General features: G+C 43.1%; 2 protein-coding genes across 2 annotated transcripts in view; one reads left to right on the top strand and one right to left on the bottom strand.

Annotated features, from left to right (window-relative positions):
* LOC125484896 (TSC22 domain family protein 1-like) overlaps positions 1–27,056 on the bottom strand; it is a 57,582-nt gene that overhangs the window by 4,920 nt on the left and 25,606 nt on the right. The window contains exons 3-4 of the mRNA XM_048605479.1: positions 20,173–20,255; positions 4,900–4,951 (exon numbers count right to left, since the gene is read on the bottom strand). Coding sequence (XP_048461436.1) covers positions 4,900–4,951; positions 20,173–20,228 — 108 coding nt within the window. The 5' untranslated portion in view covers positions 20,229–20,255. The remainder of the gene's footprint in view (positions 1–4,899; positions 4,952–20,172; positions 20,256–27,056) is intronic.
* The window catches only part of LOC109923558 (cyclic nucleotide-gated olfactory channel-like), a 73,697-nt gene continuing 70,922 nt past the window's right edge, over positions 24,282–27,056 (top strand). Inside the window, exon 1 of the mRNA XM_048604960.1 lies at positions 24,282–24,417. Within this exon, the coding sequence (XP_048460917.1) occupies positions 24,282–24,417 (136 nt within the window). The remainder of the gene's footprint in view (positions 24,418–27,056) is intronic.

Raw genomic sequence — 27,056 nt, 5'->3', positions numbered from 1 at the left:
TGCTGCTTGGCCTGCGGTGTTCATCTAGCTCTACACCTTGTTATCTCTATCAATCCCTCTTGCTGCCTTGGCTGCTTCCTCCTGCTTTTCATCCAGTTTCCCACACAACTTAGTCCATATTGCGGGGAGCAGCACCATTCTGATGAAGGGTCTAGGCCCGAAACATCAGCCTTTCTGCTCCTATGATGCTGCTTAGCCTGCTGTGTTCATCCAGCTCTGCACCTCTTTGTAGATAAGTATGTTGTGAATGTAGAAATTGTAGATGAGGATGTTGTGAATGTGGGGATTGTAGATGAGGATGTTGTGAATGTGGGGATTGTAGATGAGGACTTCGTGAATGTGGGGATTGTAGATGAAAATGTTGTGAATGTGGGGACTGTAGAAGAGGATATTATGAATATTGGACTATAGAAGAGGATATTGTGAATGTGGGGACTGTAGATGAGGATGTTGTCAAGTGGACACTGTGCATGAGGATATTGTGAATGTGAGGACTGTAAATGAGGATGTTGTCAATGTGTACACTGTAAATGATGATGTTGTGAATGAACATAGAACATAGAACAATACAGTACAGTACAGGCCCTTCGGCCCAAAATATTGTGCTGACCTATTATTCTACTCTAAGATCAAACCAACCTGCATACCCTTCATTTTACTATCATCCATGTGCTGATCCAAAGGGCCGCTTAAATGTCCCTAATATATCTGACTTTACTACCACTGCTGGCAGTGCATTCCACGCACCCACCACTCTCTGTGTAAAGAACTTACCTCTGACATCTCCTCTATACCTTCCTCCAATCACCTTAAAATTATACCCCCTTGAGATAGTCATTTGTGGGGATTGTGATGAGGACATTGTGAATGTGAGAACTGTAGACAAGGATGTTGTGAACGTGGGGATTGTAGATGAGGATGTTATGAATGTGGGGACTATAGATGAGGACGTTGTCAATATGGACACTGTACATGAAGATGTTTGAATGTGGTAGTTCAGGGACCATACTTGTGGTGGTAGTTCAAAACTGTGCATTCAACAGACAGATTTGTCACAAGGAACTTCTCAGTGACTTCCAGTGCCTCTTATTCCTTGATCCAAATGATGTATCCTGGTAGAACCTGCTCAGGAAAGTTGGTCTGTATAGCGCACTAAGAGGGAAAAGTGAGGAACAGGTCATCACGGAGTGGGTAAGTGAGGTGCAGCATGAATGGCTTCAGCCAGGTCATGAGTATTCTATTGGAAGTGTTGATGAGGATATGGTAGATGGGGTTGACTTTGTCACTGGGGACAATGAGGAGTTGATACCATCAGTGGGGACAGTGTGGAGCCGACATTGTCACTGGTAACAGAGCTGAGCCAATACTGTCACTTGGGACAGTGCAGAGCCGGTACTAACTGTGGGGACAGTGTGGAGCTAACAATGTCTGTGGGGACAGTGTAGAGTCAACACTGTCTGTGATTCTATGATTCACAACACTGTCACTGGGCTAAATGCAGAGCCAACATTGTCTGTGGAGACAGTGCAGATGTGAGCATTATCTGAGTGGACAGTACAGATTTAACACTGCCCATGGGGACACTATTGAGCTAAATACGTCTCTGGGGACAGTGCAGAGCTAACACCATTTGTGGTGACCGTGCGGCTCTTTCGCTGTGTGGATAGTGTGGAGCCAACACTGTTACTAGGGACAGTGTGGAGTTGACGAGGCACCTGAGATAGAGCCATAGAGTATCACAGCATGGAAACAGGCCCTTCGGCTCAAACTGGTCCATGCTGACCATGGTGGCCACTCAGCTAGTTCCAATTACCCACATTTGGTCCATATCCTTCCAAACCCTTTCTATCCATGTACCTATCCAAATGTTTTTTAAATGTTGCTATTGTACCTGCCTCAACAACTTTCTCCGGCAGCCCCATTCCATATACGCACCACTCTCTGCGTGAAGAAGTTGCCCCTCAGGGCCTTCTTAAATCTATCTCCTCTCACTTCAAACCAATGCCCTCTAGTTTTCCAATCTCCATCCCTGGAAAAAAGACGATATGCATTCATCCTATCTATGCCCTCATGATTTTATACACCTCAATAATGTCACCCCTCATTCTCCTACATTCCAAGGAATAAAGTTTTATCCTGGCCAACCTGTCCCTACAACTCAGGCCTACTAGTCCTGGCAATATCCTCGTAAAGCTTCTTTGCACACTTTCCACTTTAACCATGTCTTTCCTGTAACAGGGTGACCAAAACTGTACACAATGCTCCATGTGCAGCCTCACCAATGACTTATACAACTGTAACATAATATCCCAACTCTTATACTCAATGCCTCGAAGGATGAAGGCTGGCATGCAAAATGCCTTCTTCACTACCTTGTCCACCTGTGACATCGCTTTCAACGAACTATAAACTTGTACTCCTAGGTTCTCTGTTCCACAACACTCCTCAGGACGTTACCATTTACTGTATGAGTCCTACCTTGGTTTGACTTTCCAAAATGCAACACCTCACACTTATCTGTATCGAATTGTATTTGCCAATCCTCAGCCCACTTCCCCATCTGATCAAGATCGTTCTGTAAGTTTTGTTAACCTTCTTCGTTATCAATGATACTCTTAATTTTGTATCATCCACAAACTTACTAATCATGCCGTGTACATTCATATCCAGATCATTTATGTAAATAACAAATAACAAAGGTCCCAGCACCGACCACTGTGGCACACCATTTGTCACAGACCTCCAGTCCGAGAAATAACCTTCAACCATCATCCTCTGCTTCCTTCCATCGAGTCAGTTTTCAATCCAATTAGCTAGCTCTCCCTGGGTCCCATGTGACCTAACTTTTAAGACTAGCCTGCCATGCAGGACCTTGTCAAAGGCCTTACTAAAGTCCATATAGACAACATCCACTGCTCTACCCTGATCCATCCTCTTGGTTATCTCTTCGAAAAACTCTAAAAGATTTGTCATACATGACTTCCCACGCACAAATCCATGCTGACTATCCCTAATCAGACCTTGACTATCCAAATGTTGGTTGATCCTGTCCCTCAGTATCCTCTCCAGTAACTTGCCTACCAGTAATGTTAGGCTCACTGGCCTGTAGATCCCTGGCTTGTCTTTGCTGCCTTTCTTAAACAATGGAACAGCATTAGCCAACGTCCGGTCTTCTGGAACTTCACCAGAGTCTAAAGATGAAGCAAAAATCTCTGAAAGGGCCTCTGCAATTTTGTCCCTAGCCTCTCACAACATCTGAAGATGGACTTGAACAGGCCCAGTCTAATGAGGTCTAAGGCTGCAAACACCTCCTCTCTGGTAATGTGAATGTGGTCCAAAACATTCCCATTTGTTTCCCTTATTTCTTTACAATCCATGATTCTCTCTTCTCTCTTCAGTAAACACTGAGGAGAAATGTTCATTAAAAATGTCCCCCATCTCCTGTGGCCCCACACATTGACAGCCATGTTGATCTTTAAGGGAACCTATTCTCTCCCGAGCCACCCTTTTACTCTTATTATAGCTATAGAACCTCTTGGGATTATCTTTAACCTTTTCTAGAGTATAGAACATAGAACATAGAACAGTACAGCACAGTCCAAGCCCTTCGGCCCATGATATTGTGCCGACCTATTATCCTACTAAGATCAAATTACCCTGCATACCATACATTTTACTATCCTCCATGTGCCTATCCAAGAGTTGCTTATAAGTCTCTAAAGTATCTGACTCCACTACCACTGCCAGCAGCGCATTCCACACGCCCACTTATCTGCCAGATCCATCTCATACCCTCTTTTTGCTCTTCTGATTTCCCTCTTAAGTGCTCCTACACTTTTTATAGTCATCTAGGGATTCACTTGAGCCCGATAGCTTAAACCCCACGTATGCCTTCTTCTTTTTCCTGACCAGAACCTCAATATCCGTCATCAGCCAGGCATCCCTAAACCTGCCAGTTTTTGCCTTCACCCTAACGGGACATACTGTCCCGGGACTCTTGCTATCACACTTTTAAAAGCCTCCCATTTGCTCGTCGTTCTTTTTCCTTCAAACAGACTCACCCAATCAACCCTTGCTAGATCCTGCCTAATTGCCCAAAAATCTGCTCCAGTTTAGCATCTTAACGTGTGGACCTGTCCTATCTTTTTTCATAACTATGTTAAAACTAAGAGAGTTATGGTCACTGGACCCAAAGTGCTCCCTGACTACACTTCAGTCACGTGCCCGACCTCGTTTCCTAACAGGAGGTCCAGTATTGCACCCTCCCGAGCAGGGTCCTCTGCATATTGATTTAGAAAACTTTCTTGGACTCATTTGACAAATTCCACCCCATCTGGGCCTTTTACACTCTGGGCGGCCCAGTCAATACAGGGTAAATTAAAATCTCCAATCAATACTACTCTATTATTCCTACAGATATCTGCAATCTCTCTACACATCTGCTCCTCTAGGACCTACTAGCTATTTGGGGGTCTATAATATAGTCCCAAAAGTGTGGCCATACCCTTCTTGTTTCTAATTTCTATCCATATGGCCTCATTTGATATCCCTTAAGAATATCCTCTCAAAGCAATGTTGTAATGTCCTTCCCTATCAAAACGGCAACTCTCCCTCCTGGCTTACTTGTACTTCTGACATGCCTGTAGCTTCTGTATCCTGGAACATTGAGCTGCCAGTCCTATCCTTCTCTCAGCCATGTTTCTGTTATGGCAATAATATCCCATTCCCAGAGCCAATCCATACTCTGATCTCTTCTGATCATTGGTCAGAGTTTGTATTTATTAGGGAGTCTGGACTGATGGTTGATGGAAGCATATGTTACAGAATCTTCGATGTATATATTACAGAGCTGACCTTCCCTACAGTGGGAGTAACTCCATCGTCTTGCCTGCAGCTTACCATTGCCTGCTCAATCCTGGTATCAATGGCAACTGGACCTGCTCCTGAGGCTCTATATCACACAGACAGAAAAAAGGGAATTAATACATTCAACATTGTTATAAGCAAGACCTCTGGTGATATAGTGTCAAGAGATGTGACTTCTTCATAAAATGCAGAAACCTGTAAGGAACATCGGTTAGACACGGTAAACTATGTGCAGTTCTGGGCACTATTCTATAATTAGGGTGTAGAGGCACTTGAGAGTTTGCAGAGATTAATCAGACAAGAGTAATATCAGTAATGTGTGAGCTTAGATATGCCCCTCATCATGGCCTTTCTCTCTGTTTCTCCCTTTTTTATCCCTGTGTCTGCTGTGTGTGTGCATGTGTGCTCCCTCTTTATATCCCCTCTCTCACTCTTCCTTTTCTTCCTCTCACTCTTGCTGTCTTCATACACTCTGTGTTGTCTCTCTCTCTCTCTGTCATCTCCCTCTTTTTCTCTGTACTCCGGTTCTCTCTGTTTCTCTTTCTCACTCATTCACTCTGTCCCCTCTCTCACCCTCTCTGTTCTACCTCTCTCTCTCTGCCTTCACTCACTCAGTGTCCTCTCTCTCTGTGATCTCACTCTTTCTATGTACCCCAGATCTTTGTCTCTCTCCCACTGTCTCTATGTTCTCTGTCCCTCATTCAATCTCTCTATCTTGTCTCTCTGCCTCACTCTGTGTCTTCTCTCTCATTGTCATCTCTCTCTTGCCTGCTTTTTCTCTCACTCATTCATTCACTCTTTCTGTCCTCTTTGATTCTCACTCTATCCTCTCTCTGTGTTCTCCCTCTGTGTGTCTATCTGTCTCTATCCGTCTCCTCTCCCTCTGTGTCTCTTTCTTTCCCTCTGTCCTCTGTCTCCCTCTCACTGTCCTCTGTTTAAGTGTCTTGTGTGTCTACCTGTCTGTCTCTTTCCTCTCCCTCTGTCTCTGCCTGTCCTCTCTCTCTGTCTGTCCTCTTTCCCTCTGTCTGTCGCTCTGTTCTCTCTGTCTGTGTCCTCTGATTCTGTGAATATCAAATCTTGGGTTCCAAATGAAATTCATATAAGAAGTGTCACTAAACAAAGTGAGGCAGAAACCCATAAACAGGAGAGGCTACTGCGAAGTAAAGCTGAGTTCAGCTTCACACCATCAACGAAGCAAAGCTCAAATCAGTAAATACAGACACACAGGAATGAATTCTTGTTGATATAAATGTGTTTTACAGAGAATTAAATTTCAGCTGGATGTAGCTGAGTGTTCCTGTTTGCCCCTGTGTCTGTGAAGAGGAATCTGCTCACTGCATGAACAATGAGCTGGACAGTTCCCCGTCACAAAGTTTACAAAGAGAGTTTTGTTAATACACCACTACTGAGCTCCACAACAAGCAGCCCTCTGTCTGCTGGCTGCACTCAGAAGTTGGCTCATCTGTGGCAAGGCAGAATGATTTGACCATAATTGAATACTTGCCAATTTTCTGGATGAGTGGAGTATGATCAGCATTTCACCCCCATCTTCAGCATTCAATCCTTCCACCACCAGTGCTTACCATCTACAAGACATATTCTGGAAATTCACTAAATTCACCTGGGATGGCACCATCCAAACCCACAACTTCTACCATTGAGAAGGACAAAGGCAGCAGCTGCATGGGAACACCACCTCCTGCAAATTCTCCTCCAAGCCAGTCACCATCCTGACTTTTTTTTCCCCCCTTAGACACTGTATTCTTAGACTCCCTACAGTGTGGACTTGTTGGGCCAAAAGGCCTGTTTCCACACTGTAGGGATTCTCAGAGGATCCCACCCACACCCATCCCCTATAACCCAACTAATCTACACATCCCTGAACACTACGGGCAATTTAGCATGGCCAATCCACCTAGCCTGCACATCTTTGGACTGTGGGAGGAAACTGGAGCACCCAAAGGAAACCCACGCAGACACGGGGAGAATGTGCAAACTCCCCACAGATAGTCACTGAGAGTGGAATCGAACGCGGGCTCCTGGTGCTGTGAGGCAGCAGTGCTAACCACTGAGCCACTGTGCCCCCCCACCCTGGTGAGTTGGAAATATACTGCCATTCCGTCAGTGTTATTAGATTCATATCACTTTCCATTTAAAATCATCATTCTCTACTATCCACTTTACATCACTTTTTTCTCACTGTGTGTTGATAATGCTTTCATCCTCCAACATCTTTGCGAACTCATGATTTAATCTCCTTCATAACTCATCATTTTCTGCTGTCCCATTCTCCATCAACCTCTCCCTCCATAGAAATCCCACCGAAATACAAAGACAGCCTCAACATCTCACTTTGCCTCACTGCCCAATTCATCAATCATCACAAGGTTTAAGACCATCTTCCATCTCTTCTCTACATGGCTGCACACTCCCTTTTCCTACCCCACCTTACAACATTTACTCTGAAAAGCAAATCTCACTCTTCCTTAAACTTTCAAACCCCAACTGTCTTCAACATAATAAATAACTGATCAATTCAATTAAACCCTCAATCTGCTTTTTGATCCACTAAAACCATTACTCTCTCTCACCCTGATATGACTCAGAATTCTGTGCCTTCAGGGATGCAGATTGAACATTTGTGGTTTAGTCATTCATATCCAGATTCAGCTATAGCATGCCAATCGTAATTGGTTCCTGTTCTTGGGGGAACAAAAAGTTCATTATTTCAGAATTGCACTGAAGCACAAAGTTCGTTATTTACTTTTCCTTTTCAAAAGACCAATTTCTTAAACCTCTATCCTAACCTCTGTGCTCATGTCACCATAAAGTACAAACAGCTCATTGACCTCTTTCTGACAAAAATTGAAACCATCCATTCTGTTGCCTCTGATACTTCTATGCTTTACCCTAGCTGGGATCGGGTAGCTTTGTTGGCTGGATGGCTACTTCGTAATGCTAACGCCATTGATTCAATTCCTCACCGGCTGTGTAACCATGAAGGATTCTCCTTCTCAGCCTCTGCCCTTGCCTGAGGCATGGTGATCTTCAAAATAAACCAACACCACCCTTGTCTCTTCAGCAAGAGAACATCCCAATGATCCAATATGACTATGGCAAATTTTACTCTAGCCCACCAGGCCAGGCCAATCATACTCTCAGGCCGGAGGTCATAGATTTCTCTGTTCTGAGGAGAACAATATCCACATAACTGAAGTCCTGCAGCCTTGTACCATTCTAGTAAATTCCTCAGCATCCCGGCTAGCCCTGTTATCCTTCTTCAACTGTTGTATCCAGAATTGAACCCGGTACCCTTGTGCAAACCAAATCAGTATTTTATAAAATGACATACTCGTCAGGTTCATCAAGGCATATACCAGAGAGCAAAGTTTCGAATTCTGACCCTTGGGTAACTCCACTCACCCCTTCCCATCTGCAGAAACAAACATTAATCATTATTTTCAACTCTCTGTCTATTATCCAATCTGCACTCACTCTGCCTTCAATCTTATGGCTTCCATTTTGGCCAAAAAGCCTATGATGTGATATTTCGTCAAATGCCTTTCAAGACTGAGTGTACACAAAATCAACCATGCAACCCTCTTTGATCCTTTTAATCGTCAAAGTCATACAGGGTTTGCAAACTCCAGCAAGCTTGTTGTTTATTATTTTGACACCATCACCTTGATAACTTGTTATGATCGCTCTACCTTGATAAGTTTGTACACTTTTGGATTACTTGTTATTTTGGTTAGACCTTCTCATGTGACTGTTATACCTATCATGTTATTCTAGCCATTTGTTTTGTCTCTAGCATCATTTTATTTTTGATTTTTTTGTAATTATCTCTCTGCCTTAATTAATCTGATCCAAGGTCATCCCTTCACCTGCTATTCAGCTGTTGACACTTTACTCACAGCATCTGACACTTTTGATCACCTGCAAAGACTTGTTATTCAGCCTGTCAACACTCAACTCACACCATTTATACCATCTTTACACACTGTTAATTTTCTGAAACTATCTTGCAATGATCTCTTTGCCTATAAATTCTGTGTCTGTCCGCTTCCCTCCACTTCACCTGACGAAAGCGCAGTGCTCCAAAAGCTTATGATTTCAAATAAACCTACTGAACTATAACCTGGTGTCATGTGACTTCTGACTTTGTCCACCCCAGTTCAGCACCAGCACCTCTGCATTATTAATTTGAAACATCAATTAATTTTGTTGCAGGTTGTTTCTCTAGATCTGAACCATCTCTTTTTTTGAGGCATGTCACTGTTCAATTACTTTATTGATGACCAACATTTCATTCCAATGTATCTGAAACAGATCCCTTTTTACTTTGCTGAAGTTAGTCTTCCTCCAATTATTTATTATTGTGTTGGCGAGTACAGTCCCACTGAAGCAAGCATCTTCTTCCTCACTTTATTCTCCAGAACTAGATCCAACACTCTTCCCTTTCTGATTTGGCTAGACGCACACTAGTGTCTTGCAGGCATTTTAGGAATTCCTGCCCCTCTTCATCCTTTACACTGTTCTTATTGTAGTTTGTCTTAGGATAACTTAATCTTCTATTATCACAACTCTGTAGTTCTTGTGTTTTTCTGCAATTTGCCTGCAAAATCACTCCTCTATCCATCCTTACTCTTGTCATCAATGGCAGTTAGGTAGCATGCTACATAGCTGCCTTAATAAAAACACAAAGTGCTGGAAAAACTCAACAAGTATGTCAGCAACTGTGGAGAGAGAAACAGCTTTAATGTTTGAGTCGAAACTGAAGAAGAATCTTATTGGACTCAAAACGTTAACTCAGTTTCTCTTTTTCTGCAGCTGCTGCCAAACCAGCTGCATTTCTCCGGAATTTTCTGCTTTTATTTCATTTCCAGGGTACAAAGTATTTTGCTTTTATGATAGCTGTTTATTGTTCTGATTCCTGATGAAATGATACTGTCTCTCACCCTTCAATGAGATCATCCCTCTTCCAAGTTTTCTTGATCAATTCCTTATTTCTTTCCTGCACTGTCGTTCCTCAAGATCTTGCAGACAGGAATATTCATTTCTCAGCCCTCTCAATTTTGGCTTGATTTGCATTTTCTCCCTGTTTGATCCCTCCTATTCCAGAACTTTAGTGCTCTTTGTATCTCCCAGTTCTGTTTGTATCTCCCGGTTCTCTGTGCACATTGTTCATCTTCATGAATGATTTATCCTAGATATGAATATATGAACAGGAACAAGAGTAGGCCATTCAGCCCTTTGAGCTTGCTCCCCAATTCAATAAGATCATTGTTAATAGAATCACAGCACTGAAACAGACCCTTCGGTTCAACTAGTCTTCCCCAACCAGGTATCCTAAACTGATTTAGAAACAGAAATAGAAATTACTGGAAAAGCTCAGCAGCTCTGACAGCATTTGTGGAGAGAAATCAGAGTTAATGATTCGGGTCAAGTGACCCCCTTCCTCAGAACTCAAATTGATCTGGTCCCATTTGCCAGCATTTGGCCCATATCTCTCCAAACCCTTCCAGATGTCTTTCAAAGTTGTAATTGTACCCAACTCCATCACCTCCTCTGGCAGCTTGTTCTATACACAAATCACCCTCAAGTGAAAATGTTGCCCCTCAGATCTCTTTTAAATCTTTGTCCTCTCACCTTAAACCTATGCCCTCTAGTTGTGAACTTCCCTGGATGAAAGACCTAGTCTATTCACCCTATCCATGCCCCTCATGATTTTATAAACCTCTGTAAGCTCATCCCTCGTCCTCCGACCCTCCAAGGAAGAAAGCCCCAGCCTATTCAGCCTCTCCCTGTAGCTCAAACCCTCCAATTTGGCAACATCCTTGTAAATCTTGAACCCTTTCAAATTTAACAGCATCTTTCTTACAAAAGGGAGACCAGAATTATCTGATTGTAACCTCAAATTCACATTCCTGCCTACCCTTTCAACCACTTGCTGAACAAGAATCTGTCTACCTTTGTCTTCAAAACAGTCAAGGACTCTTTTTCCATCATCTTTTCAGCAAGAGAGTTCCAAAAACTCAAGACTCTCAAGAGAGTAAATCTAATCTGTTTTAAATGAGTGATCCCTGATGTTTAAACAGTGACACTGGTTCTAGATTCTCTGACAAGAAAAAACATCCTCTCCACATCTACTCTGTTAGGACCCCTCAGGATTCTATCTGTTTCAATCAAGGAACCTCTTATTTTTCTAGATGTCAGTGGATGCAAGCTGAGCCTGTCTAGACTTTACTTGTAAGAGAACCGCCACATTCAAGGTCTTCTCTGAACTGTCTCTAACCCCTAAATAAGAATGTTAATGTTGTACACAGTACTCTGGATGTGATCTCACCAATCCCTGCAAAACTGCAGCATAGCCTCCTTACTCATGCATTCAATTCCTCTTTGTGATAAATGGTAACATTCTAGGTATGTTATTAAACCTTGCTGGACATGCAATAACAATTTCTGTGACAGATGTAACTTTCTAGTCCAGAGGTGGAGAGACCACCACTGTGCCACAAGGCCTTCTTAAATTGTAGACATGATTAAGAGGGTTCAGAATGGCACAGGAAAATCTGGTAGATTTTGATTTCAACATGGCAACCAACTGATAATATAGTTATCGTCCAACCAAATATTTATAGATATTTTGTAATTAATTTGCTAACACATACCCCTGGAGCAGGTGGGATTTGAACCTGGACCTCCTAGCTCAGAGTAAAGGACACTACCATTGCATCACACAAACCTCATAACATTCTATTATATTTCTAATCAACCCATTCAGAGATGGTATCATACCTCTTGAACAGGTGTGACTTGAACCTAAGTTTCCTGGCTCTGAGTTAGGGACACCACTACTGCTCCTCCAGGTGATAATATTTTATTATATTTTCCCTTGTTTTATATCCAGAAGTATTCTTACACACAACTGAACAGTTACTTTCCCCATCTCTAAATCACCCACGGTATTTTTTTTCCATCTATTAAACACCACCAGTAAATCACCGGTGTTTCCCAATTAAATAATTTACAGGCAAAGCCTGTTAAGGGCAATACAGACCATTGAAGTTGAGAGAAGAGATAGGGAGAGGCAGACATAGTGCCATTCTAGATTATTTTGATCCAGCATTGTAGATATTGTCTAGTCAACCTGTTTCGAGATGTTATTACAAACCTATGGAGCAGGTGGGACCTCAACCCGGGCCTCTTGATTTGTATGTAGATATTTTTAATAGAAGGCTTTCTGGGGACACTCATCATAATAACATCTATTAGCTTTGCTATTTATTTGCTGTCCTGTATACTAAACTTTTACAATTCATGCGCTACAATGACGACATCCTAATGCTTCTTCCCCTACCAAATTAATTTAAACCCTTTCCTGGAAAACTATTTTATCTTCCTGTTCGCATATTAGCTGCAATATTACAGAGATAGAACCCTGCCTCTCTGCCTCCCCATTGATGCTGTTGCTCCTAGCACAGAAATGGTCCAAGTGTCTGAAGGCCTCCCTCCTGTATCATTTGCGAAGATGCGTATTACCCCGCTCTTGTTATACATATTAAAGTCATAGAGTTATACAGTGCAGAAAAGGTCCTTTCCCCATTGAATCTGCACCAACAATAACACCACTAAAGATGCACTAATACCAATTCCTGCACTTGTCCTATATTCTTGAATGTTATGATATTTCAAGTGCTCATCCAAATATTTTTTAAAGGTTGTAAGGTTTCTGGTCTCCGCTACCTTCCCACATTTTGAAATCCAGCTTTCCACCACCTGCTGAGTGAAAAAGAGTTTTTCGCATATCCCCACTGAATCTCTTGCCCCTTACCCTAAAATTATGCCTGTTCATGATTTACCCTTCAACCAAGAAAAACAGCTGCTCCCTACTCATCCTACCCATACTCCTCTTAGTCTTATACACCTCAATCGTGTCCCCCCTCAGTCTTCTCTGCTCTAAAGAAAATAATCCAAGCCTATCTAGTCTCACGTCATAGCTCAATTTTTCCATCCCAGGCAACATCCTGGTGAACATCCTCTGAACCACCTCTAGTCCTATCACATCCTTTCTGTAGTGAGGTGACCATAACTACACACAGTACTCCAGCTGCAGCCTAACCAACATTCTGTACAACTCCAACATTACCTCCTTGCTCTTATAAGGTGCAGAGTTTCATTTCAGACAGAGAAGACTAAATCTAGGGTGTTCTCCTTTGACTTTTCACTTGAACATCTAAAATTCTAACCAGAGGACCAATCATCCAGGTAATGAGTGCGTCTGATGATTCACTTGTTCGAGTGATGAGCCATACAAGGAGATTAAGTCAATAAGAAAAGTCCATGGCAGACGAGCGAGTGTGGTTTGTTGTCTTTGGAAGAAGATTAATTATATGGGTACAGTCCCGAAACAGTGTTGAATAAACGGGTTATTGAAGGAGTTTAAATATGTGTTTCGAGACCATGATAAATTATCTCAAATGGTTATGTTACTGAATAATAGAGGCATGGACAAATGATCTGAAGAGATTAGTTCAATTCTCACCACAGCAAATGCAGATATTACACTCAGTTAATTAAATGAAACTGTAATGAAAAACTAACTCAGTAATAGTGACCTATTAATATCCTTCAGGGAACAAAATCTGCTCACAGCTGGTCTGGCCTAAACTTGACTCCCAACCCACAACAAAGTGGTGCTCATTAATTTCATTCAGAAATGTCGAAGGAAACCATCTTAAGGTAAGCTGTTTCCATCTTGTCCATCTTGATCAAATCTCCCCTCAATCTCCTTTACTCCAACACAATAACCTCAGCTTCTCCAAATGAATCTTGCCACTAAAATCCCTCATTCCTGGAACCATTCCGGTGAAACTCCTCTGCAACTTCTCCCAATTCCTCCACATCCTTCCTGATGTGTGGGGACCAGAACTAGATGTAATTCTCCACTTATGGCCTATCCAGGGATTTATAAAAATTCGACATAATTTCTTTGTCTTTATATCAATGCTTTTATTTATGAAGCCCAAGCCTGCAAACCAATCTCTCAGTTTGCAGTCTGCTTGGAATCTATAAATAAGATTTTTTTATTCATTCACCTTTAATAAATGACCCTTACTCCATTTTCAAAATGAAAATTTGAACTTCTTGGCACAAGGGAACTTCTTGAGAATGGGTCTTACATCTATAGCCCCTGTGTAGAAAATAATTACAGCTGCAGTTAGGACTCTGCTGCATTCTTTCATTTTGTTCAGCCAATTTCATGTGTCCTTCCCTCAATATTTCTATCTAAAATGACTACTAACTTTCAGCAGCAAGGGGAGTAGACACAAGTCAACAAAGCAAGGGAAACCATAGATCTGCAGATGCTGGAAATCATGAAAAAACACAGAAATTGCTACAGAACCTCAACAGGTCTGGCAACATCTGTGGAGAGGAAGCAGAGTCAAATTTTCAAGGCCAGTGACTCTTCATGTAATTGTAACTAGGTGAAGGTGGTATTTATGCTGAAGACTGGAATGGGGAGGAAAGGTGGAGATGGAGTCCAGAGAGAGAGGACAGCAGTCAGGCAGACAAAGGAATGGATAATGGTAAGCCATGGAGAAAGAAAAGCTGTTAATGAGGACCTTCAGTGGGGGAAAATGGGTTGACTGTGATGAGAGCAGCCCATGTGATGATGACAAGGTCTGGGGTGTAAGGGTCGGTAAAGAACATAGAAGAAGGTACTCAGGCCCAAAAATTATTGAACTCAATATTGAAACCTGAAGGCTGCAGGGTCCCCAAGCGGAATTTAATTCTGCAGTACTGAGTGCACTGTCAGGTAGTAAATGGTTTAATTCACATGTACTTCACATTTTGGTGTATTTTTTCGAAGATAATGCGATGATGATTTACACTTTAATGAGTTGTACTTTGAATGGACCAAAAGAATATTAATTGTGATTCTTTGTCCGAACATTAAAAATTCTCACATGGAACTAGTTGGAAAAATCAATATTTAATGGAATTGAAAACTAAAAGAACTCAAATAGAACACCAATCCAAGAGATCACAAAGCTACAGTTTGCATGGATATATAAAAATCTATATTTTAAATGTAATTTTGTACAAATGCTACCATTTTTTATATAAATGTAGATTTCAGGCAAGGTCTCTATTCTTCCCGGTAATTGAACATTCAGTGAAGCTCCTTTCTCCTCACCACACACACACACAGCCCCTCTTCCCAAGCATTCCTCCACCCCACTTGATCATCAAGATATTGAATCCCCTGCAAAGCCATTCCCTCTCCCTCAAACCAGTTAACACTTGAGCTCAAATATGGGATCACCGCAGACCCTGGTTTAGGCATGGGCCAGATAACCCCTTCCCATGTCAGGAATGGAGGAAATTAAAGATATTGTAATCAGATACTGTGTAAAGCAATGAACACAGCTTTTTATATAGGGACAGACTGGTTCAAAAGCAAAACAAGTAAATTCATAACCTATGTGATGTCTCAGTTTTATTTCATCTTGAGTCCTACTGTAAGGTGAGTTTAAAGATGACGCCTCTTACTTTTACCTGGATCTGGTGGGAGAGTGGCTCTGTACCCTGACAGCCAGAGCTCTCAGACTAACTAAGCTGGAGACTACCACCAATGTGGGTAGGTCATGTCTTACTAACTTGATTGAATTTTTCGAGGAGTTGACGAAGATGATCGATTAGGGTAGAGCAGTGGATGTTATCTACATAGATTTTAGTAAGGCTTTTGACAAGGTCCCTCGTGGTAGGCTCATCCAGAAGATTAAGATGCGTGGGATCCATGATGATTTGGCCGATTGGATTCAGAATTGGTTTGCTCATAGAAGGCAGAGAGTAGTGGTAGAAGGGTGTATTTTCTGGCTGGAAGTCCATGAATAGTGATATTCTGCAGAGGTCCGTACTGGGACTTCTGCTGTTTATGATATGTGTAAATGACTTGGATGAAAATATAGATGGTTGGTTTAGTGAGTTTGCAAAGATCAGTGGAGGTTGTCAAAGGATACCACAGGATATAGTTCGGTTGCAGATATGGGTGGAGAAATGGCAGATGGAGTTTAATCCAGGCAAGTGTGAGTTGCTGCATTTTGGGAGATCAAATGTAAAGGAAAAGTATACAGTTAATGGCAGGACCCTGAACAACATTGATATAGAGAGGGACCTTGGGGTTCAAGTCCATAGCTTCCTGAAAGTAACCATGCAAATAGATAGGGTGGTAAAGAAGACATATGGCATGCTTGCCTTTATTGGAGGGGCATTGAGTATAACAGTCAGGATTTTAGCGTGCAGCTTTATAAGACTTTGATTAGGCCGCACTTAGGGTATTGTGTTCAATTTGGATTGCAACATGACAGGAAAGATGTGGAGGCTTTGGAAAGGGTGCAGAAGAGGTTCACCAGGATGCTGCCTGGATTAGAGAGTATGAGCTATAAGGAGAGGCTAGAAAAGCTAGGGTTGTTTTCTTTGAAGCGGCAGAGGCCGAGAGGAGCCTTGATGGAAGTCTATAAAATTATGAGATGCATAGATAGGGGTGACGGTCATAATCTTGGTCCCAGAAATGAAATGTCTAATACTAGGGAGCGTGCATTTAAGATGAGAGGGTGAAAGGCACGGTGGCTCAGTGGTTAGCACTGCTGCCTCATAGTACCAGGGACCTGGGTTCAATTCCACCCTCAGGTGATTGCCTGCGTGGAGGTTGCACATTCTCCCTGTGTCTGTGTCGGTTTCCTCCAGGTGCTCTGGTTTCCTCCCACAGTCCAAAGATGTGCAGGTTAGATGGATTGGCCATACTAAATTGCCTGTAGTGTAGATTGGGTGGACTTGTTGGGCCAAAGGGCCTGTTTCCACACTGTAGGGATTCTATGACATGTGCAGGGCAAGTTTTTTGCACAGAGAATGGTTGGAGTCTGGAGCGCACTGCCAGGGGTAGTCATAAAGTCATAGAGTCCTACAGCACGGAGACAGGCCCTTTGGACCAAACTGGTCCATACCGACCAAAATGTCCATCCACCCTAACCCCATTTCCCTGCTCTTGGCCTGTATCCTTCTAAACCTTTCCTATCCATGTATTTGTCCAAATACCTTTTAAATGTTGTTAATGGATCTGCCTCAACCACATCTGCTGGCAGTTCATTCCATATGCATACCACCCTCTGTGTAAAAATGTTCCCCCTCAGGTTCCAATGTAATCTTTTCCCCTTACCTCAAACTGTTGCCCTCTAGTCCTCAATTCCCCAACCCTGGGAAAAAGACTAAGTGAATTTAGCCTATCCATGCCTCTCATGATCTTATACACTTCTATACGATCCCCTCTCAATCTCTTACGCTCTAAGGAAAAATGTCCTAGCTTGTCCAACCTCTCCCTATAACTCAGTCCCTTGAGTCCTGGCAACATCCTCGTAAATTTCTTCTGCACTCTTTCCAGTTTAATAACATCCTTCCTGTTGGCAAGATAATCAAAACTGAACATAATGCTCCAAGTTCGGCCTCACCAACATCATGTACAACTGCATCATAACTTCCCGACTTCTATGCTCAGTACTCTGACTGATGAAGGCCAGCATGCCCAAAGCCTTCTTCACTGCCCTATCTACCAGTGAATTCCACTTTCAGAGAACTGTGCACCTAAACTCCGAGGTCCCTCTCTTCCACTAAACTCCTTAAGGCCCTACCATTCACCATGAATGGTGGTGATGGAGGCAGATACGATAGCGGTGTTTAAGAGACTTTTAGAAAAGCACATGAATATTCAAGGAATGGAAGTATATGGACCAAGGACAGGCAGCAGGGACTAGTTTAATTTGGTATCATGTTTGGCACAATGTGGGCCGAAGGGCCTGTTCCTGTGCTGTACTGTTCTATGTTTTATGTTCTAACAACCCCACCCCTACCCAATGAGGCCAAGACTCAGGCTCAACATCCTACAAAAGCTGACTGACAGTACTCCTGGGCTGGCTCTGGCCTTGTTGTCAGCGACGGATTGACACCTCCTTGCCTGCCTGCCATCTTGCTCCTCCAAACATTGATCCTGTCCTTTAAGGAGCTCGAAGAGTGTGAGAGAAAGAACCTCTGTTTGGAGAAGGAACACCCCACAGGTTCCATCTCTCCCACATATGACAGCAGGTTTTCTGTCATTGATTATGCTGTGATTGAATATTTATAGCCTTTTTGGGGATTTGGAGGGAAAATTTGCCTGTCGCTCCTCATATACTTTTAGCATCCCTCTCAGTTTGTCCTTCTGGATAGAAGCAGTCATGGATTTAGAAAGTGCTGTCTAAGGAGCATTGGTGAATTTCTGCAGTTCATCTTCTAGATGGCACATACTGCTGCTGGTGAGCATCAGTGGTTGAGGTAGTGAATGTTTGTGAGAATCAAGTCGACTGGATTGTTCTGAATGGTGTCAAGCTTCCTGAGTGATTTTGGGGCTGGGTTGGACACAGCCTCTACTATTTAAAGTGAAAGTAAAGCTTCCTGTTCACTGTCTCAGGTACAGTGCAGGATTAGATATGGAGTAAAGCCCTATCTACTCTTCTAAACTTAAATTAAACTGAAAGTAAAAGTTCCTTGACACTGTCCCTGCATTCTTAGGACAGGTACAGCAGGGGTTAGGATTAGATAAAACTTCCTCTTCTCCTTTAAACTGAAAGTAAAGCTCTCCATCAAACACTCCCAGAATAAATACTGCACAGTTCTAAGGGTCACTTGACCCTAAATTTTAACTCTGATTTCTTTCCACAGATGATGCCAGATCTGCTGAGCTTTTCCAGCAATTTCTATTTTTGCATCTATATACCACACAGGGTTAGATACATTTAATGCTTATTTTCAACTTTCATAAAACACCCCAGGATTTCCATGATCCTTCTGACTTAAAAGTGACACTTCTCAGTGTAAGCAATGATGTGGAGGTGTCGGTATTGGACTTGGGTGGACAAGGTCAAAAATCACACAACACCGGGTTATAGTCCAACAGGTTTATTTGAAGACACAAGCTTTCGGAGTCTCACTCCTTCTTCAGGTGTCAGTGAGAAAGGTGGCATCAGAGACAGAATTTATTAGCAAAAGATCAGATGGTTATAGAACTGATGTGGTGTTGAACAAAACTAAGATTGCTATTAAATCTTTAATCAGTTAGAAACGATTAATAACCAGCTTCAGATAGTCGGGTAAACATCCGCCTTGGAGGACATATATCTGAAAATCCGAGGCTGGATGTCCTTGACCGCTTAAGTGTTCCCCCACTGGGAGGAAACGTCCCTGTCTGACGATTGTTGCGGAAAGCGGACTGCAGGATACACAACAAGGCAGAGTCGCCCAGCAGAGGCTGATAGCCAAGTTCAGTACCCGTGAGGATGGCCTCAACTGGGATCTTGGGTTCATGTAGCACTACAAGTGACCCCACCACACTATACACTCTCACACATGCACACATACACACAGACTCTCTCACACAAGCACACTCACACACACACTCGCACAGACCCTCTCAAGCACATACACACATACACACACGCACTCTCTCTCTCTCACACACATACACTCATAAATCTATGGGGTGAATTTGTATTTGCAGATTTGTAATTGTAGATACATTCTATTTTGTTCAAAAAGCATATAATTTGTAGACTGTCAAGGTGGAATTTTATAAATTTCTACTTTGGAAATAAAACTAGTCTGACTCCAAGTCGATACACAGCCAGATTCTAAACAAGGCCTCACACTTAAAATGCATTGTCTGACCTGGGATGTCACCTCTGGTATACTGAGGGAATTGATAAAACCTTCGGTTATCTCGGAGCAGTGAATTGAAAGAAATTTGGGAATTTGCATGTTAATTATTTCTAACTGATTAAAGATTTAACAGCAATCTTAGTTTTGTTCAACACTGCGTAGTTCTATGACCCTTTGAACTTTTGCTTATAAAATCTGTGTCTGATGCCACCTTTCTCACTCAGACCTGAAGAAGGAGTGAGACTCCGAAAGCTTGTGTCTTCAAATAAACCTGTTGGACTATAACCTGGTGTTGTGTGATTTCTAACAGTGTGAGCAATTACACACTTAGCGTGAACAGACTCTTACTGATAAACATAGTTAGTTTGTGCAGTATAACTCTGGTAATCTTAATCCAGCTATGTAATGTGTACAATCACAATGTGCCTTTGAGTTTAAAACTGAGAAATAGTCATGAACTAAATGACAACTAGTTAGAAAGCATTGACAGAATATTGTGAATGCCATTGAACCAACTCCCCAATAAGTGGAGCTTCGGCCAAGACAACTTACCCATCTCTTCTGCGAAAAAGACTTGGGGAGTAGGGAGGCTGGAAGGTCATGTTCATCCAGGGGAAGGCTGTCGCGAATTTTGCCTTTGGGAATCAAGTGAGATCACAAGGAGGAGGAATTAGAGAAGGAGGGAGGAATGATGCCAGGACTTGGGAGATGTGTTTGGATTCTATGTTCTCTTGCAAATTACTGGGTATTGTCTTCTGACAGCAGCAAGAAAAACATGTGACTGAAAAAGATTGTAAACAAGGAGAGAGGAGGGAAAACAATGGCCCCATTGAAGAGTGGCTCAGTTCCCAGTTTAAAGTAAACGCACAGAGCACTCAACAAATAATAACATAAGGACAGACCAAGGGGTGACAGTCTCTGAGAGATCACAGTATACGCTCACACCACAGGAATACACACACCAACAGTGAATGCACTCACACAGGACTCTACACACGACTGACAACACACTGCACATACTTAGACTAACAGTGAACACACACACTAAGACTAGCAGACTCACACCAACAATAAAAGCACTCACACCAACACTCTGTGTACACACCAACGGTGAACTCACTCAAACCAACAGTGAACTCACTCAAATCAACATTCAATGCACCAAATCCAAGATTGAACACACTAATGCCAAGATTGAACACTTTCACACCAACACGGAGCTCACTCAAACCAAGACTGAACACACTCACACCAACAGTGTACGATCTGCCTGTATAGCATGCAAAAAAATATTTTCACTGTATCACTATACATCTGAAACAAAAAAAATCAATCACTGAGCAACTCAAAACAAAAACACGCACACAAAAAGACTGGGCACACTCAAGTAGAGATCACACTAACACCAACACTGCGCGCTCACACCAACACTGCGTGCTCACACCAACACTGCATGCGCTCACACCAACACTGCGCTCACACCAATACCATGCTGTCACCAACACTGCACTCACACCAGTACTGAGCAGCTTCACAGCAACGGTGAAGACACTCAAACCATGACGGAACACACAAAACTGAACAGACACATTTCCAAGACTAAACACAAACCAGCGCTGAACACACTCACACATACAAGACCAAACAAATTCATATCAAATCTGAGCACACTTACATCAGCCCTGAGCCCTATCACAACAACACTCCTGAGCACACTCACCTACAGTTTATAATTTGTTGGAGTGAAAAAGTAGTTTTACCTTAATCACGGAAAATCGAAATGAGATGTAATGAGATAGAACATGAGAGGAACTGATTCTGGGTAGTTTTTCATCATGTGTGGTTATCAGAGCAATAATCAAATTCCATCACCAAAAATCACAGTCATACCATAAACTGCGGTTAGACTGGCTGAAGATAGAGGCTATTCAAAATAAGTGTTTAAGAGGCTGAGGATATCTAGTGTGTATTTATATTGAAGCAGACTTCTCATGGGGAAGTAAAGATAGTCCAGAGAAGATTCGCTCAGCAGATACTAGGTATGGAGGGACTGTTGTAGGATTTGAAGGAATTGGACCAGGACTTGTCTGATGTTTTTCAAATGCTGAGCCATATATCAACTTTTCTTTCACTCAGTGGCAGTGAAAAACTTCAAATAAATATGATTTTGACCAACAATAAACATGAGTTTCAGATTCATAACAAGTTCAATCAATAAATTGATTATTTAAAGGAGTTATGAAACTGTCAAACATCAGAACTAAATAGTGTTTAGTGGCACAGTGGCTGAGTGGTCAGCACTGCTGCCTCACAGCACCAGGAACCTGGGTTCAATTCTACCCTTGGGTGACTGTGTGGAGTTTGCACGTTCTCCCTATGTCTGTATGGGTTTCTTCTGGGTCCCCTGGTTTCCTCCCACAGTCCAAAGATGTGCAGGTTAGGTGGATTGGCCATGCTAAATTGCCTGTAATGTTCAGGGATGTGTAGATTAGGTGGGTTATAGTGGGGGTTGGGTCTGGGTGGGATGCTCTGTGGGATCGTGTGGACTTGTTGGGCTGAAGGGCCTGTTTCCACACTGTAGGGATTCTATGAATCAATGATGATTTGCATTCTGACTAGGCTCTGTGACCAGTGGACTTGCAGTTGGCATTTGATAAGGTGTCACAAAAAAAACACAAGGTGAGTTCACATGGGCTTGGGTAATTTATTAGCTTAGATAGAGGATTGGCTAACCAACTGAAAGCAGAGAGTCAGGACAAATGGGTCTTTATGTGTGTGGTGGCAAGATGTAACTAGTTGGGTGCCATAGGGTTTGGTCCTCTGGTCCTAACGATTTACAATTTATTGTGATGACTTGGGTATCGGGAGGGAAGGTACTATAGCCAAATTTGTAGATGACACAAAAAAAATGGAAAGATAAGTTGTAACAAAGAAATAAGAAATTTAGAAAAAAGAACAGTACCACATGGGAACTGTGCCAGCACATGATGCATTTCTAAATTAAGAGGGTTTTGCCTCTATGCGGTTCAAATCCCTCTATTCCCTGCATTTTTCATGTGTCTGTCAAGATGCTCTTTAAAAATTGGTATTGTATCTACTTATACTACCCCCTCTGGCAGTGCATTCCAGGCACTTACCACCCTCTGTGTAAAAAACTTGCCTCTCACATCTCCTTTAAATTTTCCGTCTTTTAGAACATAGAACATAGAACATTACAGTGCAGTACAGGCCCTTCGGCCCTTGATGTTGCGCCGACCTGTGAAACCAATCTGAAGCCCATCTAACCTATACTATTCCATTATCATCCATATGTTTATCCAATGACCATTTAAATGCCTTTAAAGTTGGTGAGTCTACTGCTGTTGCAGGCAGGGCATTCCAAACCCTTACTACTCTCTGAGTAAAGAACCTACCTCTGACATCTGTCCTATATCTGTCACCCCACAATTTAAAGCTATGTCCCCTCGTGCTAGCCATCACCATCCGAGGAAAAAGGCTCTCACTGTCCACCCTATCTAATCCTCTGATCATCTTGTATGTTTCTATTAAGTCACCTCTTAACCTTCTTCTCTCTAACGAAAACAGCCTCAAGTCCCTCAGCCTTTCCTCATAAGACCTTCCCTCCATACCAGACAACATCCTGGTAAATCTCCTCTGCACCCTTTCCAATGCTTCCACATCCTTCCTATAATGAGGCCTACGTCCTGTAGAAATTGAAATTACTACCCTGGGAAAAAATACTCTGATTATCTACCCATCTCAATTTTGTAAACCTCTATCAGGTTGCCCCTCAGCTTCCAATGTTCAAGTGAAAACAAACAGAGTTTGTCCAATCTCTCTTCATAGCTGATACCCTCGAAAGCAGACAATATCCTGGTAAACCTTTTCTGTACTCCAGCCAAAGCCTCCATATTTTTCTGGTAGTGTGACAATCAGGACTGTTTGCAATATTCCAAATGAATCCTAACTCAATTTCTATTCAAAAAACCGAAAGAACTGCAGATACTGTAAATCAAGAACAAAAATATAAGTTTCTGGTAAAGCTCAGCAGGTCTGGCAGCATCTATGAAGTAAAATCAGAGTTAATGTTTTGGGTCTGGTGATCCTTCCTCAGAACTGATGGTAGCTAGGAAAATTTCAGTTTATATGCAGAAGATAGGGTGCAGGAGGGGTTCAGGAGTAAACGATAGGTGGGATAGAGTCCAAAGAGAGAGAAGAACAGTTGGACAGACAAAGGAGTGGACAACCATCTAGCTATGAAGGTGAATAACTGTCAATGGAGACTGTTAGTGGCTAACAACAGGTATGCGTAATGGCAGGCCAAGACACAGTAAGGACTGCAGATGCTGGAAGTCACAGTCGATAAAATATGGAGCTGAAGGAGCACAACAGATCAGGCAGCGTCAGAGGAGGAGGAAAGTTGACATTTTGGGTCTGGACCCTTCACCAGGTCTGGGGAGGGGGAAGGGAGCTCAGAAATAAATCGGAAGCATGGGGCTGGGGGAAGGTAGATGAGGTGGTGATAAAATGGATGCATGTAGGAGGTTGTAGAAATTGGTCAGTGGGAAGGATGGAGCAGATAGGTGAGAAGGAAGATGGACAGGTTGTAGGAGGAGGCCCAGGATGGACATGTCGCCAAGGGAGTGGGAGGGGGAGTTGAAATGGCTGGTAACCAGAAGTTGGTGTTGATTGAAGTGCGTCGAGCGCAGACGCTCCGTGAATCGGTCCCCAAGACTGCGCTTAGTCTCACCGATATAGAGGATACTACATCAGGAGCAAACGGATGCAGTGGACCAGGTTAGAAGATGTATCTATTAGAAGAATCTCGGTCGGATATGGAATGATTGTTTGGGGCCTTGGATGAAGATGAGCGGGGAGGTGTAGGAGCAGGTGTAGCACTTCCTGTAGTTGCAGGGAAAAGTGCTGGGTATGGTGAGAAGGTTGATGGCAAGTCTGAAGCTACTCTAGCAACTTCAATTTCTATATAACTGCAACGAGACTTGGGGGACGCGATGGCCTCATGGTATTATCATTGGACTGTTAATCCAGAGACCCAGATAACATTCTGGGGACCTGGGTTTTTTTTATCTATTCATTTTTTGCGGGTTGCGGGCGTTGCTGGCTGGCCAGCATTTCTTGCCCATCCCTAATGGCCCTTGAGAAGGTGGTGGTGATCTGCCTTCATGAACCGCTGCAGTCCTCCTGCTGTGGGGTGACCCATAATACTATTAGGGAGGGAATTCCAGGATCTTGACCAGCGACAATGAAGGAATGGCAATATATTTCAAGTTAGGATGGTGAGTGACTTGAAGGGGAACTTGAAGGTGGTGATGTTCGCATATGTCTGATGCCCTTGTCCCTCTAGATGGAAGTGGTCGTGGGTTTGGAAGGTGCTGTCTGAGGATCTTTGGTGAATTCCTGCAGTGCATCTTGTCGATAGTATACACTGCTGCTACTGAGTGGCAGTGGTGGAGTGAGTGAATGCTTGTGGATGTAGTGCCAATCAAGCAGGCTGCTTTTTCCTGGATGGTTTCAAGCTTCTTGAGTGCTGTCGGGGCTGCAACTCCTGACTTGTGCCTTGTAGGTGGTGGACAGGCTTTAAGGAGTAAGGAGGTGAGTTACTCGTTGCAGTATTCCTCGCTCCTGGCCTGCTCTTGTAGCCACTCTGTTAATGTGGTGAGTCCAGTTGGGTTTCTGGTCAATGGTACCCCCTCCCTGGATATTGATAATGGGGGATTCAGTGATAGTAACACCATGAAATGTCAAGGGACAGTGGTTAGATTGTCTCTTATTGGTGATGGTCATGGCCTGGCATTCCTGTGGCATGAATGTCACTTGTGACATGCCAGCCCAAGCCTGGATATTGTCCAGATCTTGTTGCCTGTGAACATGGATTGCTTCAGTATCTGAGGAGTCACTAATGGTACAATGGTTACATTGTGCAATCATCGGCAAACATCCCCAATTCTGACCTTATGATGGAGGGAAGGTCATTGATGAAGCAGCTGAAGATGGTTAGGCCGAGGACTCTACCCTGAGGAACTCCTGCAGAAATTTCCTGGAGCTGAGATGATTGACCTCCCACAACCACGACCATCTTGCTATGTGTCACGTATGACTCCAACCACCGGAGCTTTTGCCCCTGATACCCATTGATTTCAGTTTTGCTAGGGCTCCTTGATTACACACTTTTGTCGAATGCAGCCTTGATATCAAGGGCTGTCACTCTCACCTCACTTCAGGAATTCAGCTCTTTTGTCCATGTTTGAACGAAAGCCGTAAAGAGATCAGGAGCTGAGTGGCCCTGGTGGAACCCAAACTGGGCGTCACTGAACAGGTCATTTCTGACAGGTGCTGCTTGATAGTACAGTTGATGACACCTTCCATCACTTTACTGATGATTGAGAGTAGACTGGTAGGGCAGTAATTGGCTGGGTTGGATTTGTCCTTCTTTTTGTGTACAGGACATACTTGGGGAATTTTCCACATTGTGGGGTAGATACCAGTGTTGTAACTGGACTGGAACAGCTTGGCTATGGGAGCGGCAAGTTCTGGAGCACAAGTCTTCAGTACTATTGCCAGAATGTTGTCAGGGCCCATAGCCTTTGCAGTATCCAGTGTCTCCAAACATTTCGTAATATCATGTGGAGTGAATCGAATTGGCTGAAGACTGGTATCTGTAATGCTGGGGACCACTGGAGGGGGCCGAGATGTATCATCCACTTGGCACTTCTGGCTGAAGATTGCTGCGAATGCTTCAGCCTTATCTTTTGCACTGATGTGCTGGGCTCTTCTATCATTGAGGATGGGGATATTTATGGAGCCTCCTCCTCCAGTGAGTTGTTTCATTGTCCGCCACCATTCACGACTAGATGTGGCAGGACTGCAGAGCTTAGATCTGATCTGTTGGTTGTGGGATTACTTAGCTCTGTCTATCACTTGCTGCTTTTGCTGTTTGGCATGCAAATAGTCCAGTTTAATGGCTTCACCAGGTTGATACCTCATCTTCAGTTATGCCTGGTGCTGCTCCTGGCATGCCCTCCTGCACTCTTCATTGAACCAGGGTTGATCCCCAGGTTTGATGGTAATGTATGAGAGGAGATATGCCGGACCATGAGGTTACAGATTGCGCTGGAGTACAATTCTGCTGCTGTTGATAGCCCACAGTGCCACATGGGATGCCTGGTCTTGAGTTGCTAGATCTGTGCAAAGTCTGTCCCATTTAGCACAGTGATAGTGGCACACAACACGATGCAGGTTGTTCTCAATGTGAAGGCGGGACTTCGTCTCCATAAGGACTGTACGATGGTCACTCTTACTGATACTGTCAAGGACAGATGGAACTGCAGTTGGCAGATTAGTAAGGATGAGGTCAGTATGTTTTTCCCTCTTGTTGGTTCCCTCACCACCTGCCGCAGACCCAGTCTAGCAACTAT

The sequence above is a fragment of the Rhincodon typus genome, chromosome 14 (assembly GCF_021869965.1).
Source record: "Rhincodon typus isolate 14 chromosome 14, sRhiTyp1.1, whole genome shotgun sequence".
Lineage (NCBI taxonomy): Eukaryota > Metazoa > Chordata > Chondrichthyes > Orectolobiformes > Rhincodontidae > Rhincodon > Rhincodon typus.
This window is presented reverse-complemented; position numbering and strand designations above follow the sequence as displayed.